Source organism: Populus nigra, chromosome 17, assembly GCF_951802175.1.
Source record: "Populus nigra chromosome 17, ddPopNigr1.1, whole genome shotgun sequence".
In the NCBI taxonomy this organism is placed as follows: domain Eukaryota; kingdom Viridiplantae; phylum Streptophyta; class Magnoliopsida; order Malpighiales; family Salicaceae; genus Populus; species Populus nigra.
Window position 1 is genome coordinate 12161014 of NC_084868.1, and position 19156 is coordinate 12180169.

The 19156-nt window shown below is 31.0% G+C and overlaps 1 protein-coding gene across 1 annotated transcript; it reads right to left on the reverse strand.

Annotated features, from left to right (window-relative positions):
• Positions 1-7054: 7054 nt before the first annotated feature.
• LOC133677703 (probable auxin efflux carrier component 1b) lies at positions 7055-10825 on the reverse strand. Its single transcript, XM_062099834.1, has 6 exons — positions 9368-10825; positions 8558-8834; positions 8378-8463; positions 8099-8256; positions 7905-7981; positions 7055-7515 (listed from the first exon to the last, which is right to left on the reverse strand). Exons 1-6 carry the CDS (start codon positions 10467-10469, stop codon positions 7449-7451), a joined length of 1767 nt encoding a protein of 588 aa, XP_061955818.1. The 5' UTR covers positions 10470-10825; the 3' UTR covers positions 7055-7448.
• Positions 10826-19156: the final 8331 nt, after the last annotated feature.

Below are 19156 nucleotides of genomic sequence, written 5' to 3' on the forward strand. Positions count from 1 at the left end.
ATATTCTTTTTCACCATGTTAGAAAGAGTTGTGTACGCTGACCTAATTAAATGCCTAACAGGCAGTACTATTCAAGAATCAATAGTAAATAATCTTCAATGTATCTGCAAGATTATTTCAGTTAGTAGCTCGTTATGTTGTATGTAGTAGCTCTTTCTTCTCCCCTTGTTTCCTTTTCTTGTAACCATGATAGGGCAATATCGATCATAGTTGTCGGAAACTGTTCGGAATTTGACTCGAAGTCCGGGTCACTTGATTATTAGGCCAGGTTGCAAGTCACCAAATCAACTCCTATAACTAGGAAGTTTAATAACGATGGCCAATAGGGTATCATAATCTCCTGGGATTGGTTTTGCATGCTTCTTTACGGTGAGAGTGTGAGCTGAGGAACTCACATCTGATATTTTCAATCTTGTAAGCAAGGATGCCTTTCTAGTCGATGAAAAAATTAAATCGAGTTTTTGAAATCTCAAAAAGGAAAAAGATTAGTTCAATATATTGAGGTAAAAACAATCTTAAAATGGATTCATCGAAAGGCATTGTAGAAAACATCCATACCAGTAGAACATAAATGGTTTTTTTTTTAAAAAAAAAACTATTTTCAATATGTTTGTGTCTGTGTTAAAGCAAGTAAACTATCAATCATGAATGTTTTTGCTTGAGCCTTTTACAAATTAAAATTGTGGTCAGGACATCAATCATGATTGGTAGGGTTTCTTTGCTTGATCTATTTACAAATTGGAATTGTGGGGAGGACAAGACACTATAGCGGTCAAACAAGTTTTTTTTTTCAATCATCATGAACAAAAGATTACCAGGCCAGTTAAAAGGAGAAAAAATCGAGAAGTAAATAGAAAAACACTATTGGGGTCTTCTTCGAAACACAGAATATCATCGTAATGATGTTAAGGAAAGGCAAATGATCAGTGAACCGAACCCACTGTTAATGGGAGCTGGGGGATCCAAAGTCCAAGCACAGTCCCTTTTTCTCCTTTTTTTTTTAATTATTATTTTCTTTTTATACATAATTTTGATTGTGAATTTGAGAATTTGACTACAGGTTTAATTCAAGCCATAGCTTTGTTAATATAAGTTAATTTATTACCTGCAAATGCATTTTAATTCTCCTGTAACCCAAAAAAAATTGGAATTTGCAAATGATTTCTACTGTTTCCAATATATTCTCATGGATTTTCCTGCCCCATGATAACTCATCTAGCGGCATGCATCTTTTGTGCAGCAACCAGCTTGAGCCCTAAGGCATCTGGGCCTGGTTTTCGATACACAGTTCCATTAATTTCCATTTATACGTACTTAGACTTAGATTGACTGCAAGATGATAGCTCACAATTATTGCAATTGCAGTTCAATGTCAAAAATAAAAATAAAGATAATTTGACTGTTTTTATGGTGGGATTAGTGATTCTTAATTTTTTATACAGATGCAACGATAAATTAAATTATTAGCTTTAATTTTCAACTAGGAGTATAATTGTGCCCAGCGTGTCGAGGGATTCTTGTGCACTTAAATGTGTTCATATATTTTTGTCTCTGGCTTCTTCTTCTTTTATTTTTACTGAATTTGATCTACCTAAGTCCAACAAAATGTTAATGGTTTTTTTTGTTTTATCTTTTTTAAAATTATTTCATGTTATATTAAAATAGTAATGGTCACCTAAATATATTAAGGCTTGTTTTTATTGTGATCCAACCTCGTTTTTTTTTAATTAGCTTTGAATTTATTTATTTTTATGTTTTTTTATTGTTTTGATATACTGATGTTAAAAATAATTTTTTAAAAAAATATATATATTATTTTGATCATTTTAAAAAATAAGTTTTACCACGTTCCCAAACATACCATAAATTTTTGTTGCCAACTTGAGTCTTGATGGCAATATATATAGTAGAAACCCATTGTGATATTTGATTAACTTATTTATACTGTTTATATTGTATTTTTATATGTTGAGGACTTAATCGATATTAATTATATAGGTTAGACGCTTTTTTTTAGATCTGACTTAAGATAAAATACTAAAATGTGAAAAACTCCAACCTTATTTTTTTATAAGAAAATAAATAACTACTTGAAAAATAATAGATGCATGGATCATTGTCAAAAGAACAGCAACTCACAAAAAAATGATAAGAGAAAATTGGTAATTAAGCTGCATAAATTTTAAAAAAAATTAGACAATCATCATAACATATATAAAAAAAAATAACAGATGCAATCCAAAAATTATCCAAATAATAAAAGCAGGATAAAATTAAGTGTAAAAACAACAAATGAAAACAATGTCTATTGAGTTTCGTTTCAGTACTGTGGAGGGTGACAATCTATCAAAACAGTAGCCACTTGTGTCAGGTTATTTCTGGACATCTCTGGGGTTGCCCTATCACAAAGGGACCACCAAACAGGATTACGTGTTGTTTCCCTCGACTACTAAAAATTAAATAATCGTTCAAACTTGGAAGAAAAATATAAAGATCTCAAAACATAATGTTTGAAAAAATATACATTTTTTCCTTGAATTTCCTAGGAAATCTATCCAATACCTAAATGATGACCTATAGTCTAAATCAATATAGATCGAAGAAAAATAAAACTAAACTTAGATTAAAAACTCGAATCAACTTGTTGAACAATGTGTGTATATGTGTGTATTAATGTAGTTGTTTGGGCCAGCTTGCATATACCTCAATTAATTTTATAAATCCTGAAGTTAACGATCATGTAAAATTTTCATAGATATTATATTAATAATTACATGCTTAAACTTGAAATTATAAAAAATCCAGAACTGTATACTTATTATGTTTTGTCATGGCTGAAAAAAAAATATGGACCAGAGGCTCGATATGAGCCGACAGTGAAGAGTATCAATGGAAAAACTCATCTTGTTCGGGCCTTGCTATTAGTTGTCTTTACTTGAGTGGGCTTGTGAGTGAAAATCAACCTAGATTATCCATAGATATGCGTATATATATTGAGGGTAGGACAGAAACCATTGGCTCAAGAACAACATGATTTTGGCACTATACAAAAATTCAATTCAACCCAGGATTTCTTGTTTTCATTGTAGAAATAAGACCCAGACCATTTGCTCAAGTGGCATTGTGATTAAAAATATTAAATTAGTAGTGTTTTACTTTGCATTTGAATGCAACCATGTTTTTTAAAAAAAGTTTTAAATTAATATTTTTTAGTGTTTTTTTTTATCGTTTTGATATATTAATTTTAAAAATAGAAAACAAATAAAAAAATATTATTTTATATATTTTTAAATGAGAAACACTTTAAAAAAAATATCCACCATACTAAATTGAATTGTTTGTATTAATTTTGATAAATTCTTAAGGTTTTTTTAGTTAATAAAAAAAGTCAAGTTGAAATCATTTAAAGTCGAGTTTTTTTATTCGATCAAGTATTGATGGTATTTGATTGATTCAACTAAATTTTAACTAGATTAATTGATTCATCTTAATCAATTTAATTATAAATCTAACTTGAGTTAGATTTTATATCATCAAATGTTTTTTGAATTAATCTATATTTGACAACTATTATGATATCGTTGGAACTAGAATGAGATAAAAAAAGGACACAAAAATCATCTTTTGTATTTTAAAAATCAGAATTTCCTAATAATTTAGAACAAAATTTTACATCTAACTCAACTATGAACTCAAAGGTTTGTCATCACATATGGAGTCATTCACTACTTAGAAAGTATTTATTTTTATGGTTGCCACTGTTTTTAAAATAAATCACAAAAATAAAATGTTTGGTTAAATATAAAACATTATTTACTGTTTGTAGGACCCATTATAATTTACATTTTAACCGCAAGTTACCTGAAAGCATAATTAATCTGTTTCTCCCCCTTGTCCCACATCTGTGTAAAGTGAATTAATTAACTTTGCACTACTCATTTCAAGAAGTGAACAATGTTCCTTCTTGAAGTGAATAATTCACTCGACAATGTTCATTTCAAGAAGGAACAATCTTCACTTTTTGAAGTGAATAGTGCAAATCCAGTAAAAAATATCTAATTTTTTTATATTATGTTTTATTTGAAAAACTAGTATTTAATATTATTCAATGACACTACATAAATTAGAAGGAGATCACATGATGATGTATCATTTGTAGAATTTGATCACAATTCCAATTTTGTTTTTGATGATATTTTACCTGATTTTATTGCACGCTTAAAAAACCATGGAAACTGTAGTCCTTATCGGATGAATTTCGTATGTGATGGAATTGTAGATAGGTTAATAGAACAATAAAAAATATTTGATATAAAGTATTATTTATTTAACGATGTAATAGTAGTAGTTAAATCTACAATATATATCTGTTTTAGTTATTTTATAATCTCTGAAAAATATTTTTAATCAAACACTTTAAATTATTTTTTATTCAACCTCAATTTCAACTACAGTTTTAACCAAACATATATAAATATCAAACTAATCTCAACCAAAAATATTTTTAATAAAATAATTATCTTCAAACCAGAGCCACGTAAACTTTCAAAATACAAAAAGCCTTAAACAGTGGCTCATCTACAAGACAAAGCATACTTCGAATTTGCTGACTGAAGTTTGTATTTGGCCAGCCATGTTAGGATCTCTATATTTCTCAGAAAGCACTCTTTTTACAAGATTGTTTTTGAAAAAAATGCACTTCTGTTGTCACTGCAGCCAGTCTTTTCACATCCAACCTTCCACCAACATATTCTCTGTTCATGGTCTCCTAGCCTCACTTCTGCCTTTACACCTACTTGTAAGCTCACACAAATTCATTACATTATAAAAGGCAAATGGGGTGGTGTGGATCATGCAATATATATTCCAGGAGGCAGGAGCTACTGACCTTCTGCTTTGTCATGGAACTAAAATAATATTGAAAGCAAAAGGGAAAAACTATATAAGGCCTTGAGGGATGCTAGTGACTGCAATGGTGGCACATGTGCTGCACACTCTATGGAAGATCATTCAGAAAATTACTATCTGGCTTCATCATTATATTCACTAAGGTCATCTCAATATTTTTGAACTTTTCATAGTTCAATCAGTGTGTTCTGAACTATGAAAATAAAGAAGAGAAAAGTCGAACCCACTTGTGATATTAATTAGGGCAACTCAGCAGTGTTGTCTGCTTTCGATGGAGATTGGTGTCACTTTGCACCCATTAAAGTACTTTTTAGCAAGCCTCTGTCACTAACCATGATTTGCAGATCATGGGACGTGTTTTTCCAAATAAATAAATAAATAGTTTTTTTTGTTTAAAATTATTTTGATGTCTTAATAAAAAAACAATTATTATCTTAAAACACTATCTGTTGAAAAGGCGAATTGCTGCATTATTTTTCTCTTCTCCTCATAATTTTATTATTGTTATTTCCATAAATTAAGCGTGCTTGGTATGAGGATTCGGCTTTTGATGAAGTGAAATGATGGAACATCATTTGATCTTCCAATTTTCAATTGGCATGCAAGAGATGTAGGCATGGCCAACACAAAAGGAAATGGAGAAAAAAGATAGGCTGAGTTACAAAAGGTGATTAATCTTTATTTAGCAGTTTATTTGAAGTTGTTATAATTGTATTTATTTATTTTTATATTTTGATCAAATTAATTTAGATAATTATAAACAATAGATAAATAAGTAAATGAGAAGTATCTCATCGAAATTCAACCAAGAGAAAGGTCGAGTAATATCCATGTGCTTGGTGCTAGGCATCGAGTAAGAATTTAGATAATTGTGTTTGGTAAGTGTTTCATGATAGAAAAAATAAAAATTTATTTAATTGAATAGATGAAAACAAAAATATAAAATAAATTATTTTTTCTAATAGTTTTAAAATGAATTTTTATTGTTTCAAACGGAAAATGCAAGGAAATATATTCTTTATGACTCAATTGTCTCTTTTATTTCAAAATAATAATCAAATGTTTCATTTTTAGAACAAAATATTATTTTTATATAAAAATAAATAAATAAAAACAAAGAGTGCCACAGTGAAAAGCAGTATCCAAGACTTTGGAGTAAAGGTAGAAACATTTGCGTGGCATCTCAAAATCCCAAGTACCAGGTAATTATGCTTCTTGAAAGCATAGTTTATAATGGGGCAGAAATTAAGGGGAAAGAGTCCCCAGGGTCTATCCATCAACAATAAATAAATAAATAAATAAATTCTTGGAAAGTGAATATTCCTCGACACCTTATCCCACTTTATTCTTGAGGGAATTTTGATGTCCATGATGCATGGCATCACCACCATTATCACAAAGCAAAATTATAATTAACTCACCTTCCCACCATTCCATAATTAATCAAATAATTAGAGGTTCCAGAATCCTTAAAAGAAGTAATGCTTTTGATTGCTTAAATTCCTTGCTTTTCTGCGTTTAATTAGCGACATGACATGTACTCATGTATCTCATATTTTGAAACACAAAAGTTGTATTTAAAACTATTTTAAAGACATAAAATCTCTTTATCACTTGTAGACTTTATTGACAGAACCAAATGCTTAAGAGGGCAAGCAAAAGCATGTTTGGCAGGAAAGAATGGGAAGTGCGAGGAATATGATTGTTTTTCCCATTAAAAGAAGACTTTCCATGACAGAATCAATGGAGAAGGAGCCCTAAATCAACATGCCTTTATAAGCCCACTTCCAGAAGACAGCCTCACAAGAGGTCCATTAATGGTCTCCAACAAACCAGCAAAAACCTACTGAGCATGATAGCCTCCTAGTGTTGCCATTGTCATAAAGCTATGTCATGCTGCCAAACACATCCTATAAAGGTCCCTTTTAAGTCTAGACTCATAGGCCTGCCAACTTTTCAAGTGTGGTCTTAAAATGTATGCTAGTTCATAGACAAGAACAGGACATGACAGCTAGTGCTCTGTACACCCTTGCAACCTTTTTAGATCCATGACCACAAAGGCTGAGAACCCGAAAACCCTGTGTGCTTTCCCACGTCTTGGTCCTGGTTGTTGCGGTGGACACGGATTTTTTTACTGAGCTTTCCATACAGAATTTAATAGCAATCTTATTTTTTTGAACTTAAAGAAGGTTAATCAACAGGGGCATCTCAAATACAAGCAAGCTTCACTTTCTTTGATCAGAAGAACAAAAGGCAAAAGCACACGGCTTTAGAGATGGGAAAGAGGCAAAAAGACTTGAAGATTTCTAGGCCCTCCAATGGTTATTTCATTAGAGAATTACACTTTGTTCCATCTCCTAACAACTCTTCCTAAAGCCTTCTCCTCGCTAGTTTCTTTCTAACTTCGATTCGTGTTCTGTTAGAGGATGCCTGAAAATTCCCATTGGCCAGATGTGTTAGGTACTACTACTGTAATAACTAATTGTAGCTCATCAGCTCCTGTGATGCCATGCTCATCAGCTCCTGTGATGCCCTCACCTTCAAAGTCCCAGCAAAATGTAGTACACCAGTGTGATGGGTAGAGCAATTAGCATCCCAAATATAACTCTGCAGCCACATGAAAATCAGGATATCAAAAACAAAGACAAGAGCAAGTACAATACTAAATAACGCATAATTAAGGGATTAAAGTCATTAATGCTACACTCATGATTGTATGTGGGGTGCATAAACGAGCAAGTTACAGTTCAGCGATTGATGTGGAAGCTACAGCTAATGTATGCTAATTTTCTAATAATGCTGTAAACTGCTTTGCATTAAGATTCGTAAAAAAAGCAAATCTTTATAATGAACCATCACTATCATTCATGATCCCATGAAAACGATTTATGAACAAGCAGAATAATTTCTTTCCAAAAGTGTTTTGAGTTTCTAAAAATAAACGCAGTTCAGCAGGAATTATATTAGAGTAAAAAACAGGATTTAGAGTATCGAACCCAGTGCTCAGTATGTCAGGATGAACATTATATTCTTTTGCAAAGACAAAGGGCACAATCCCTTGTGGAAGAGCTGCCTGAAAATTCAAAACACTATTCTGTCAACTGATAGAACAAGTAGGATACATATAAACAAAAAATTGTCTATAGACACAGCTGGTGTGATATTTATATGACTATTCTCAGGGTTTTACCTGCACTATGGCAATGCGCAGCAGATCTCCTCGTAGACCAACAGCAAACGAAGCAGCAGCCATGACTGCAGGACCTGTGAGGAATCTAACACCCATGGCAAAGGAAGCAATTGAGTTTCCACAGGCGATAATCCTAGGCTGCAATGCCATGAACAAACCTACAGACCCACAAAATAATTTTAATTAGTCAACAATGACAGACCCTTTCCAAATTGCAGCCAAGTTATCAAGATAGATCAAGCAAACAAGTCAAGAAATCGTTTAATATTATTAACTTACCAAGACTAAACATGGCCATCCCAAGACCAGCATTAGATAGAATAGCTATTGAATCAGCAATGATCGCGGGCATCATTATGTTCCACCTGTTATATTGCAAATACTTTCTGAGGTAATGTATCGAACGGGAGAAAAGTTCTCAATAAACTGAATGGTGAGTTGTATAGTCTAGCATCATACTTGAATGAAACAAGAGACCAGGTGAGGCCAATCAGGCTGGAATAGGTATTTGGATTTCTTATAAGTTTTCTCCACACCATAATGAGAATGAGTCTTGTCATAACGCTTGTAGGAGGCATAACAGTTGGCTTGGCTTCACCATTAGCAGCACTCTTTGGGTGTAGCTCGGCTGTAGAGCTTGAACCAAGCTTAGAAAGCACTGGACCATCCCGATCCACCCCATTAGGTCCAGGTCTGTTTCCAAAGCTGAACTCATCTCGACCAAACTCATCATAATCTAAACATCACAATTAAAACACATCAGTGCCTGGGAAAATGACACCAGTATGAAACAGAGGATTCTGTTTTTTTAAGATGCAAGTAAAACGATGCCATAGTACTCTAAACATGAACATTAACACTAATTGTGTTGCACAATACCAGCAAGGTTACGCAACTAGAGATGTTACCATAACTTACCAGTGATGAGAGTAAGGAAATAAAAACAAAAATAAAGGGGACACCTTGTTGATAAAAGCATCAAAGCCATGCCCACGCTAAAGCAAAGGCAAAATGGAAAGCTAAAAAAAAAGTGCAACAAACAAAAACCAACAAATCCCACTTGACATAACAGAAAAATAAGTAAGCTTTCTCCAATGAAAAAACCACTAATATTCAACAAGACAAAAACAGTTTTCCCAATAGACACAAGGTTCCAAGAAATAAACCACAACTCTTATGCCCAATAACTTGTAATCACAATCACAACATGTAAGACACCAACAAAATCAAAAAACTAAAGCAAATACCGTCTAGTATTAGTGTTTATACCTTTATGGTGAGCTACCCCACCGAGGTCATTGCCATAATCCCCTCCCTTAAAGACATGTAGGCCACCTTCAGATACTGGTGAAGCACTTGAACTCCAAACAAACATATGCAAATCCTTGCCATTCTCAGCCCCATTTGCCTTCTTTTTACCCCCAGGAGAAAAGATTCCAGCATTTGGTGGAGCAGGATAAGCACTTCCATTTGCTCTTGGAACATTACCAAATACCCCAAGTCCTCCACTTTCTTCATCGAATTGCAAGTTAGTGAAGTTAGAGTGTCTTGGACTCGCATTCTTGCCATTAACCATGGAATAAAAATCGGTATGGTTAAAACTCGATGCTCTTGGGGTAGGATTCCTTGAGGATTGTAGAGAGTATATCTCTGCATTGGTCAAATTAGATGGTCTAGGAGTCAATGAAAGACCAGAATTTAGACCGTGGGACATGTGAGAAAAAACTTCTGATCTTGAACTAGTTGATTTCCGAACAGTAACATGTAACTTCCCATCTTCACCGACTTCAGCCTCGGTTTGCAATGGCTCTCTACCATCTAAAGAAAGAATATCAGAATCAACCCTGAAGGATATTATAGAGCCAGCTGTGTCAGGAAACTGTTCACCAATCAAGATTCTAGCTCCTCTATACTCAAACAAGAACAGCATCAATGTGTACCATATTATGCATTGAAGAACAACTATTTGGACCATGAGACTCCCTGAGGAATGTCCATACATTCCCTTCAACAAAGGGATGCCCATAACAAGAGTGTTTGGGAGACTAGAGAGTGAAAACAAAGTAATGGACCATTCAAGGGAGCCTCTGGAGCTAGCTCTGGACCAAATAGCTAAAACCACCAAGACAATAATTTTTTGAAGAGTATCTGCAGCAATGAACCTTAAGTTCATAGCATAGGGGTTGTTGGTGGAAATGAAGTGAAAAGAAAGCAAGGGCACTGCAAACAGAGCAACAAATCTGTTGATCCCTGAACATTGATCAGGGCTAAAGATTTTCCACCATTTGACAGAACCATAAGCCAAAATCATGGCCACATAGAGGGGTACCACAGCTGTAAGGACATGGTAGAGGTCTACGAAACTGATCATCGTTGCTTTGTCAAGTTTAGTTTTTAAGAGAGGTTTTGGGAGCTTTAAAGAGTACCCAGATGAGAAAATTGAGTTAACAGTAAAACCCAGAGAGGTTTTGCAAATTATGCAAGACAAATTAGACCCTTCATAATTTTCTCACTTTTTCCCTCAGGTTTTCCCTCGTTTTCCCTGCTGCCAAACTAGTTAGAAACAGAAATAAGAGTACTATTTTTTCAAAGACAGAGGGTATCTATATACCTAAGGCCCTGTACTGGAGAGAGGGAGGGGGGAAGAGGAGAAGAGCGTAGTTGTGTGTGTGTGCGTGGAGGGAGAGAGGAAAAGGACTAGCCAGCAGCATATCAGAGGGAAAAAGAAAGGAGTGAAAAAAGAAGGGAAAAACAGAGCTTAACATAAAAAAGATTCTCACTCTCCCACTTTCATTTCTGTGTTCTTTTCCTTTTTTTTTTTTTTTTGTATTGAAAAATATAGCTTCTGTTTTTCATGGTTTTCAAATTATTTTTTATTAATGAAACACAAAATTAATATTTTTTTTAGATATTATTCAATAATTTTAATAGATTAATATAAAAAAAATCTAAAATAATACTATTTTAATAATTTTTAATTGAAAAACATTTTAAAAAAATATCATGAATTATGCTATTAAACACATCACTATGTAAATAAAAGTATAGCCTTTTGACTTGATAAGTTTTTTTAAAATTTTATTTACTATTGTGTGCATTGAAAGAATCTTTTTTTATAATTATTAAACGTATTAGTTTATATAAAAAAATGTAGATGTCAAAATCAAAGACTACGTGCAAGAAAAATATTTATTTTTTTATATTTTTATATAAAAATACAAACATATAACAACAGTAATATATAAAATCTATCTATGCTCATGGAAAAGTATTTTGTTGGTAATTAAAAAACACATTTTCTCGCTTTAAAAAATATATACATGTAAGAATTTTAAAAAGAAGAAGACCTGTCTCTATGCAAGGAAAATATTTTTTTTATATGGCAATATAAAATATATGTAAACATGTAAATTCAAATATATTTATCATCATACTAGAATTTAATTAAGGGTGTTTTTAGTAAATTTTATATTCACTTCATCCAACTTATTTAATCATAAAATATAAATAAATTTGTTTGATTATTTACAAAATCTCTGTAAACAAGATCAAACTTTAAACAAATCATTAGATTATATCATATTTATGCATTAATTTATGATCACATTTACTTCAATCACATTCCTTTTCGTATCATATACTTTAAACGTGACATTCTTTTTTGATATTTCAATGTATAACTTTTATTTTTTTGCATCAGAATGACATTAATTTCAAAGAAAACTAATTGCATTAAAAGAAAAAAGGGACCATATATAAGCCTTTGCTCAAACAATATCCAGTTGAAAAGAGAATAAGAATGAAAAATAATTATCTTCTCTGGTGTTTTACGTTGTAGTCTAACCATATTTTTGAATTATTTTTTTCGCTATAAATTATTATTTTTTTATGTTTTTGTATAATCTTAACATATTAAACATGTTAATGCCTCAAATAAATTTTTAAAAATAAAAATAATATTATCTTTCGACAGCAATCTCTACGTACCTCAAGGGACCAACGACAAATCCACATGCAAAAAGCAGCTTTGTTCACCATGTGAATTTTTCGATAATTTTACCTTCCTTTTTCACTTTTTCTTTGCAGCCCTCTAGTGCAGGTCTAGCACTGCCGTAATATGTTTCTGCATCAAATAAAATAGAAATATTTTTGGTTAATTGAGATACGTAAATTCATTTGAATATCTATATTAATTAAAAAAAAAAAACATGATTAGCAGGAGTCTTGTTTGTCAAGATCTAGACATTGATTTTACTTCCAGAAAAACTTGTTGACTGGGCGGAGTTGTTGGAATCTGTTTTCAAGACAACACCAAAGTCTTTTTGTATGAACTAATTAATGCTTGATTATATGTTTTTGATAAGGATGATGGTCCATGGAGTTGACAAAGAAGAAAGCCTTGATGTGCCTCGATATGAAGGAAGCAGCTATATATCTCTACATTACACCTGCCAGCGAATAGCTTACTACTCGGAAGAAAATTTTTAGTATTTTTTTGGCTTCATTCTTCAAATTGGTATGCTAGAAAAATAGATTCGATAAACTCCTTCCATGGTTTTAGACGATGAAAAATTAGAATACTAGACCATGAATAATGCGACAGTTACTATGATTTTTCAGTGCTAACTTTTATATATATATATATATATATATATATATATATATATATATATATAAACCTATTAATTCCCTTACCACTACTTTTTGTTTCAAGTTTGTGTTCCGTACTAACCATCTAAGTGGTAATCTAATGGTAAGAGTTTGAAATTAAGAGGTTTACTTTCTCTGTGGTCTCAGATTCGAGCCATGTGATTGCTCATATGATGGCTACTGGAGATTTATATGATCATTAATTTCAGGGTTCGTGGGATTAGTCGAGGTGCGCGCAAGCTGGCTCAGACACCCACGTTAAACTAAAAAAAAAAGTTTGTGTTCCGTATTATGATAATTTTTATGATTATAATTTGAAAAAAAATAAATTTTAAAAACGTAATTATACATAGAGCTCACCATGAATAATAAAAAATATTTAACGAAAAAAACAGAAACTACAGCATGCATGAGTTAAAAATGTTTATTAATGACTGCATTAAAGTTGAAAATGCTAAAATATAAGATATTGTGAAGTCCATACTAACTCATATAAGTTTTAAAAAGAAATCTAAATATTGTTGAGAATGTCATTTACATCGCTTTCTAGCAGAATACAATGGATGTGAGATCGCTAGGCATCAAAGAACTCAAAATGATCTTCATTCTTCTTATTTTGTATAGTTCGAGAAAAAACTGATGAAATATTCCATTCACATATAAATACTCTTTTGCTGGTAATTTAATTATATTACTGATAGATTTACAATAAAAATATTTCATTGAAAAAACGTTTCGTAGGAGCTTGTTATTCATTGATAATTGGTAATGAAGCTGGATATAAAAAGTCATAGGAAAACACTCCATGAGAGCATTAAAGAAGCATTAATTATAGTGAATTCTCTTGATAGGTTTTCAATGATAGGTGTGGATGAAGATATTTAATCTTGAAAAATAGAATATTTATTTAATTATATTTATTAAATTTATTAATTAATATATTTTTTTATTTATTTAAGCAAATGATAATAGAAATAGAAATATAAATTATATTAATTTAATAAAATAAAAGAGAAAAAAAGCAGCATGCAAAGCTGTATATATTAGAGATACTATATGAAAATAATTTTTTTTTCAAAAATAAAATTTATCCATACAAAAGATTAAAAAAATTATAGATAAATCAGAAAAACTTTTCAAATATAAATACACAACTAAAAAAATAATTGTCATTTAAAAAAGGCTTTTCAAATAAAATAAAAAAGAGACGGGATACTAATTTAAATATAAATTAAAAAATAGAGAAAAAACCATAAAAAAACAAACATTAATTTTAAAAAATAAAGGTTAGGCATTGTTAGGCGTCACTTGGCCCCTTTTGCCAGGGTGCACAAGCAAGTCTATCTTGGGAGGCTCGTGCAACTGGGCTTTTATCTTTTTTTTTGTTTGCAACTGGTGTACAACATGTCATCCGCTCCAATTTGTTTTTTAAAAAAATAATAAAACGACGTGTTATCTAATTTGTCTAGATTCTGGCCACCATGGTTGCCAGAAAGTCAGGGAACACCTATAAAACATCGTAGAAATCGTGGTAAACCTATTTATGACTAAAAAAATACTCCAAAAACCAAAATCAACTTGATCGCATATATGTTTATTTCACGAACTTTAAAGGTAAAAAAAACATATAATATGAACTTTCCTGATCAAATGGAATCATTTGACACAAATATAATATGTTTTTGTAGTCTAAATCGATATCAACGATATTTTTCTTTCTTTATTGCTAGAATTCGTCATTTTATCTCTCTCATCTCTCAATCAGGAATTAAAAAATAACAAAAATAATTTTTTATATTAAAATTGAATTGGAAAAATATTGAGGCATTGAATTTGTATAATTTGCATTCAAGAATCAAAGTGTATTTTTTGCGAAATTTATAGCATGCCATCCATGTTTGACGTCCTTTTCATTTTGATCCATCTTCTCTTTATCCTATCTTTTTATAAAAAATCAAAATTAAAATTAAAATCAATTGTTATTCAATTAATACTACATCATAAAAAAAAATTGAAAACCAAGTTGAAAAAACATAAAATTTCACGGAGCTCATTCACAGCAACGAGGAAGGGAATGAACATTGGAACAGTGGAGTCTTCAGCAATTAAAAACCTACACATTTGACAGTAATACCCGACGAGAAGAGTCCAATGACAATAGACAATTCCTTCTGCCATGGGAGAGAGAGAGTACATGAACATGAAAGGAACCTATCAGCAAAAATAAAAAAAAGGGAGGGAAAAAGAAAAGAAAAGAAGAAGCATGAATGATAATACTCTCAAATGCTGGAATGATTGCAGCAGCAAGCATACGGGTAGGGAATCTGAATCTCACAACACCATGCGTGACACTTGCTGACTAATGTCATCATTGTTCATGTCTCTGTGGGCCTCAGTTTGTTTTTCAAATTTATAATCTGGGTTTGGTTTTTAATTGAAAATAACAATTCCTTTTTTTCGATCTAATTCACAATGTTCATTTAACAAAAACGCGACACCATCATGACAAGACTCCACTAGCAATAACCTATGGAAATGGATAGAATATACACAACATTTCCTTGATATTTATAGGATTTTAGTACAATTAATTAGGTACAATTAGGTCACTCGAGACTCAAACAATTTCAGAGCTCAGACAACGTAGTGTGCATGTTTCATTTTATATCTTGGGGTTGTCCTGCCACCGAGCGGTGGGCAAATTAATGCGTTTGTAAGTGTAGTACATGATGATGAATGTAATTATAGTGTAGGATGTTTTTATAAATATTTTTAAAAAATATATATTAAAATAATTTTATTTTATTTTTGATATTATTACATCAAAATCATCATAAAATATTAAAAAATTATAAATTTAATATTTTTTAAGCATATAAAATTAAAAATAAAAGCTGCGTCAAACATCTCCTCGTAGCTATTAATTAGATGATTTCACCTCTTAATAACCAAGCTATTAAACCTGCCTCTGCAGTTCAATCTAGAACCCAACAAATTTATTTCTTAGCTAAGATCCAATATAAAAAAAAAATTCAAAATTAACCCAATTTATCTCAATTAAAAATAGTAAGATTTTTTCAAAAAAAATATCAAAATGAAATACCTTTTACTTATTAAAATTTCTTTTTATTGACCAGGTGATCGATATTTTATACCAATAACAAGAGCTTTACACCAAATTAACTCAGGATCGGGTTGGATAGGCGCTGATGCTAGCTCCAATATCTTCGATAAACATCACAATTCATGTCTAGTCATGGTCAGCTAGGGTTCGATGAACTCAGACGTCGATCCATCTTCAGATGGATAGATTCGATAGAGTACTCTCTATTCATGAAGAAGAATCTCATGATCAATATCCAGAGAGTTGGGCCAATATCTAATCATAGTTGCAATTCGGTGAACAGAGATATTCTTGTTATTTTAGAGCGTAAAAGGTAAACATGGAGGGGATGTTCTTGAGTAACAAATGAGACGAGAGGTCCCTAAAGTTCCACTGAATATAATGAGAACCCACCTGAAGATGTTACATGTAATTCTCCAAAAACAAAAACTATATCTTAATTAGCTAGCTAGCCCACGAAAATTAAGTCAAAGTGGTCCAAACTTTCATTTTCATCATGATAAGGAGACCAGGCATCGATCAAGCATGTATTTTGTCACCATTAACCTGAATCATTGGAAAATCTCCTTTTAGGAGCTCTCATCAACCTAACTGGTCTCCCATTGCATGACTGCGTAGTAGTGCAACTCAACTTTTATTAGGAAACTTTGGACATAATCAAAGAAGAACTAGGTTAATTTTGATAGCTTTTCTGGCCTGGGAGAGCGATACGTGCGTATACACAGTACATTTATTATTTATTATGTGATTTTTTTTTAGTGAGAGTTAGGAGGAGTGGCCAAATGTATTTTTTTTTTAACAAAATCAGGTATAGGTATAGCTTTTTATTCAATCATTAAATTAAATTGATATTTTATAAGTAGTATCGATGTTTTGATGATAAGTGTTTTTGATGGAGTTTTTTTATTAATTTTAAGATATGTTTGAAAGTGTAATTGTGATTGTTTTTTAAAATATTTTTTACTTAAAAATGCATCAAAATGATATTTTTTTATTTTTTAAAAATTATTTTTGATATCAACACATCAAAACAATTCAAAAAAACTAAAAAATATTAATTTTAAATAAAAAAATTAAAAGTTTTAAAAACACGAGTTGCATTGCATTTCCAAACAGTTTCTTAGTCAGGATCGGAATCATGCCCTTGAAATTTGTTACATTCTTCAAATACATGAAATTAAAAAAACAAAATCAATAATTCTCATACATCGCCACAACTATCAATGGTGCCCGCGTAGAATCCCATACTTTGATGATAAAAGAAGTAATCCCATACTATCTGCCCTTTGCCTTTGTGATTGCCTAGTGTTTCATGTTTCCTTTATCAGTTATTTTGACTCCTTTTTTATGAAATTATTATTAAAAAAAAAACGTAATGGAAGGAGTGTAAAATCAAGCGAGTAATATTTCAACCATTGAGATAATTTTTTTTAATTATGTAAATCAAAATTAATGGATAATAACTCAAGAGATCTTTGTGTGGAATGATAATCACTTCTTATGGAAACCTAAACCTATCTAAAGGATGTAAATAACTTTACCCTTTTTTTAATTTATGATTTTAACGTGTTTTTTATATTTTTTATATTTAGATTCATATTACTATTCACTATAATAATTATTTTTTTAAAAAAATTTATCTTGGTTTGATTTTTAATATCGTCATATTTTTCAAGAGAATTAATCAAAGTATAGGGTTGTCCTTGCCATTTGTTTATTACAATAAAATAATTAAATTTTCTTTAATAAAAACAAAAAATAAGAATTTTTTGTATTCTTACATTAAAATACAACAAAATTACAACTTTATGTTTTGAAAAATAATACAATCTTACGGCGTGGTGAAGCCTATATCTAAAAGCATAAATCTTGCTGTAACAAGAAAAAAAAAATTCAGAAAAACACAAATTAAAACTGACTTTTGCAAACTAGCCTTTTGATGCTTCAACCTGTTTATTTTTTCGTGTTAAAAGTTTTTTAAAAAAATTAATTTTTTTTATTTTAAATTATTTTTTTTTTTATTTTTATATTATTTTGATGTGTTGATATCAAAAATTATTTTTAAAAATAAAAAAATTATTTTAATATATTTATAAATAAAAATTACTTTAAACAAAACTATAATAATATTTTCAATTCTTTTAAACGCTTTTAATTTTTATTTCTCTAGCTGGTTCTAAAATAAGAAATAAAAAAAAAAAAAGTGGGAGAATTCACCTCTTTTTTTATTATTAGAAAGGAATTATCCAACACAGGACCGAATAATTGACAACAGAGACTCTAGAAGCACGAGATCCGTACAAATCTTGGATATCGCGTGACGTTAAACTATCATTAAAAGCGCGTGCTTTTATTGTCCTCTGAAAACTTTATCCCTCTCAACCGACCAAAATCACAGACTACTCAATTACCATCCGGTGCTTTCCCCGTTCTCAGGCGGCGCAGCTGTCAAGAAATTACAGCGAGCCTAAAGCAAGCGGTGAAAAGTTTCCTAGCAGCAATTATCACTCCGCCACCACTCTCTTGCACATACCCAAAAGACAATACCCTCCAATTACGATTTTTTTTTATTAGCACAGTAAATTAAAATATCAATGGAGTAATGCAGTTTTAATATGCAATGTTTTTCAATCATAACATGAATTAACGTCGTGGTTCTAAATCAACATAATTTACCTTGTCGTGTTTTTAAAAGCCCATTCGGAGCAGGATGTAATTAAAATTTTATGAAATTTTGAATTTTAAAAAAATAATTTTTTAAATATTTTTAGATTATTTTCATCTACTACTGATTATAAAAAATAAAAAATATTATTTTAATATATTTCAAAACAAATTTTCTTTAAAAAAAACCACTGGTACTGTTTCAAACAGCTTCTAATTCATAACCTTCTCATATCTCGCTTTCATCAAAATTTACTGTGAGTGTGTTATTTTAATAAAATTTTAAATCTTTTATGCTAATAATCAGAAATAGCCGTTCTTGAATCTTGACTGCCTGGTATCTAGTATCTTGGTAAGAACAACATTGTAGCCGGTGGGCAAAGCAGGAAGTCATTTTGTTTTTGTTTTATGCCCTAACAAGGCAACATAACACCAGCACGCATTGGCAGTGAAGAAAAAGATGGGAAAAGCAAAAACAATCAGCGAGAGAGAGGTTTTTTCAGTGCAATTAAAGGGACTTTTAATGGAGGATGGGATTTGGTTCTTGAGAATTCTGTCTGTGAATTCTTGAGAATGACAAGTATTGTGTTCCTTTGTAGCATTTGTCTGTTCCCAAGGTG

Bases quoted from the DNA above. Each gene is read 5' to 3' on its own strand.
- LOC133677703 (XM_062099834.1), bottom strand. From the start codon at position 10,469: ATGATCAGTTTCGTAGACCTCTACCATGTCCTTACAGCTGTGGTACCC. The intron at 7,982-8,098 runs GTAAAACCCTGA...TTGAATTTTCAG, and splicing joins TGCGCATTGCCATAGTGCAG to GCAGCTCTTCCACAAGGGAT. The intron at 7,516-7,904 runs GTTCGATACTCT...ATGTGGCTGCAG, and splicing joins CCTGACATACTGAGCACTGG to AGTTATATTTGGGATGCTAA.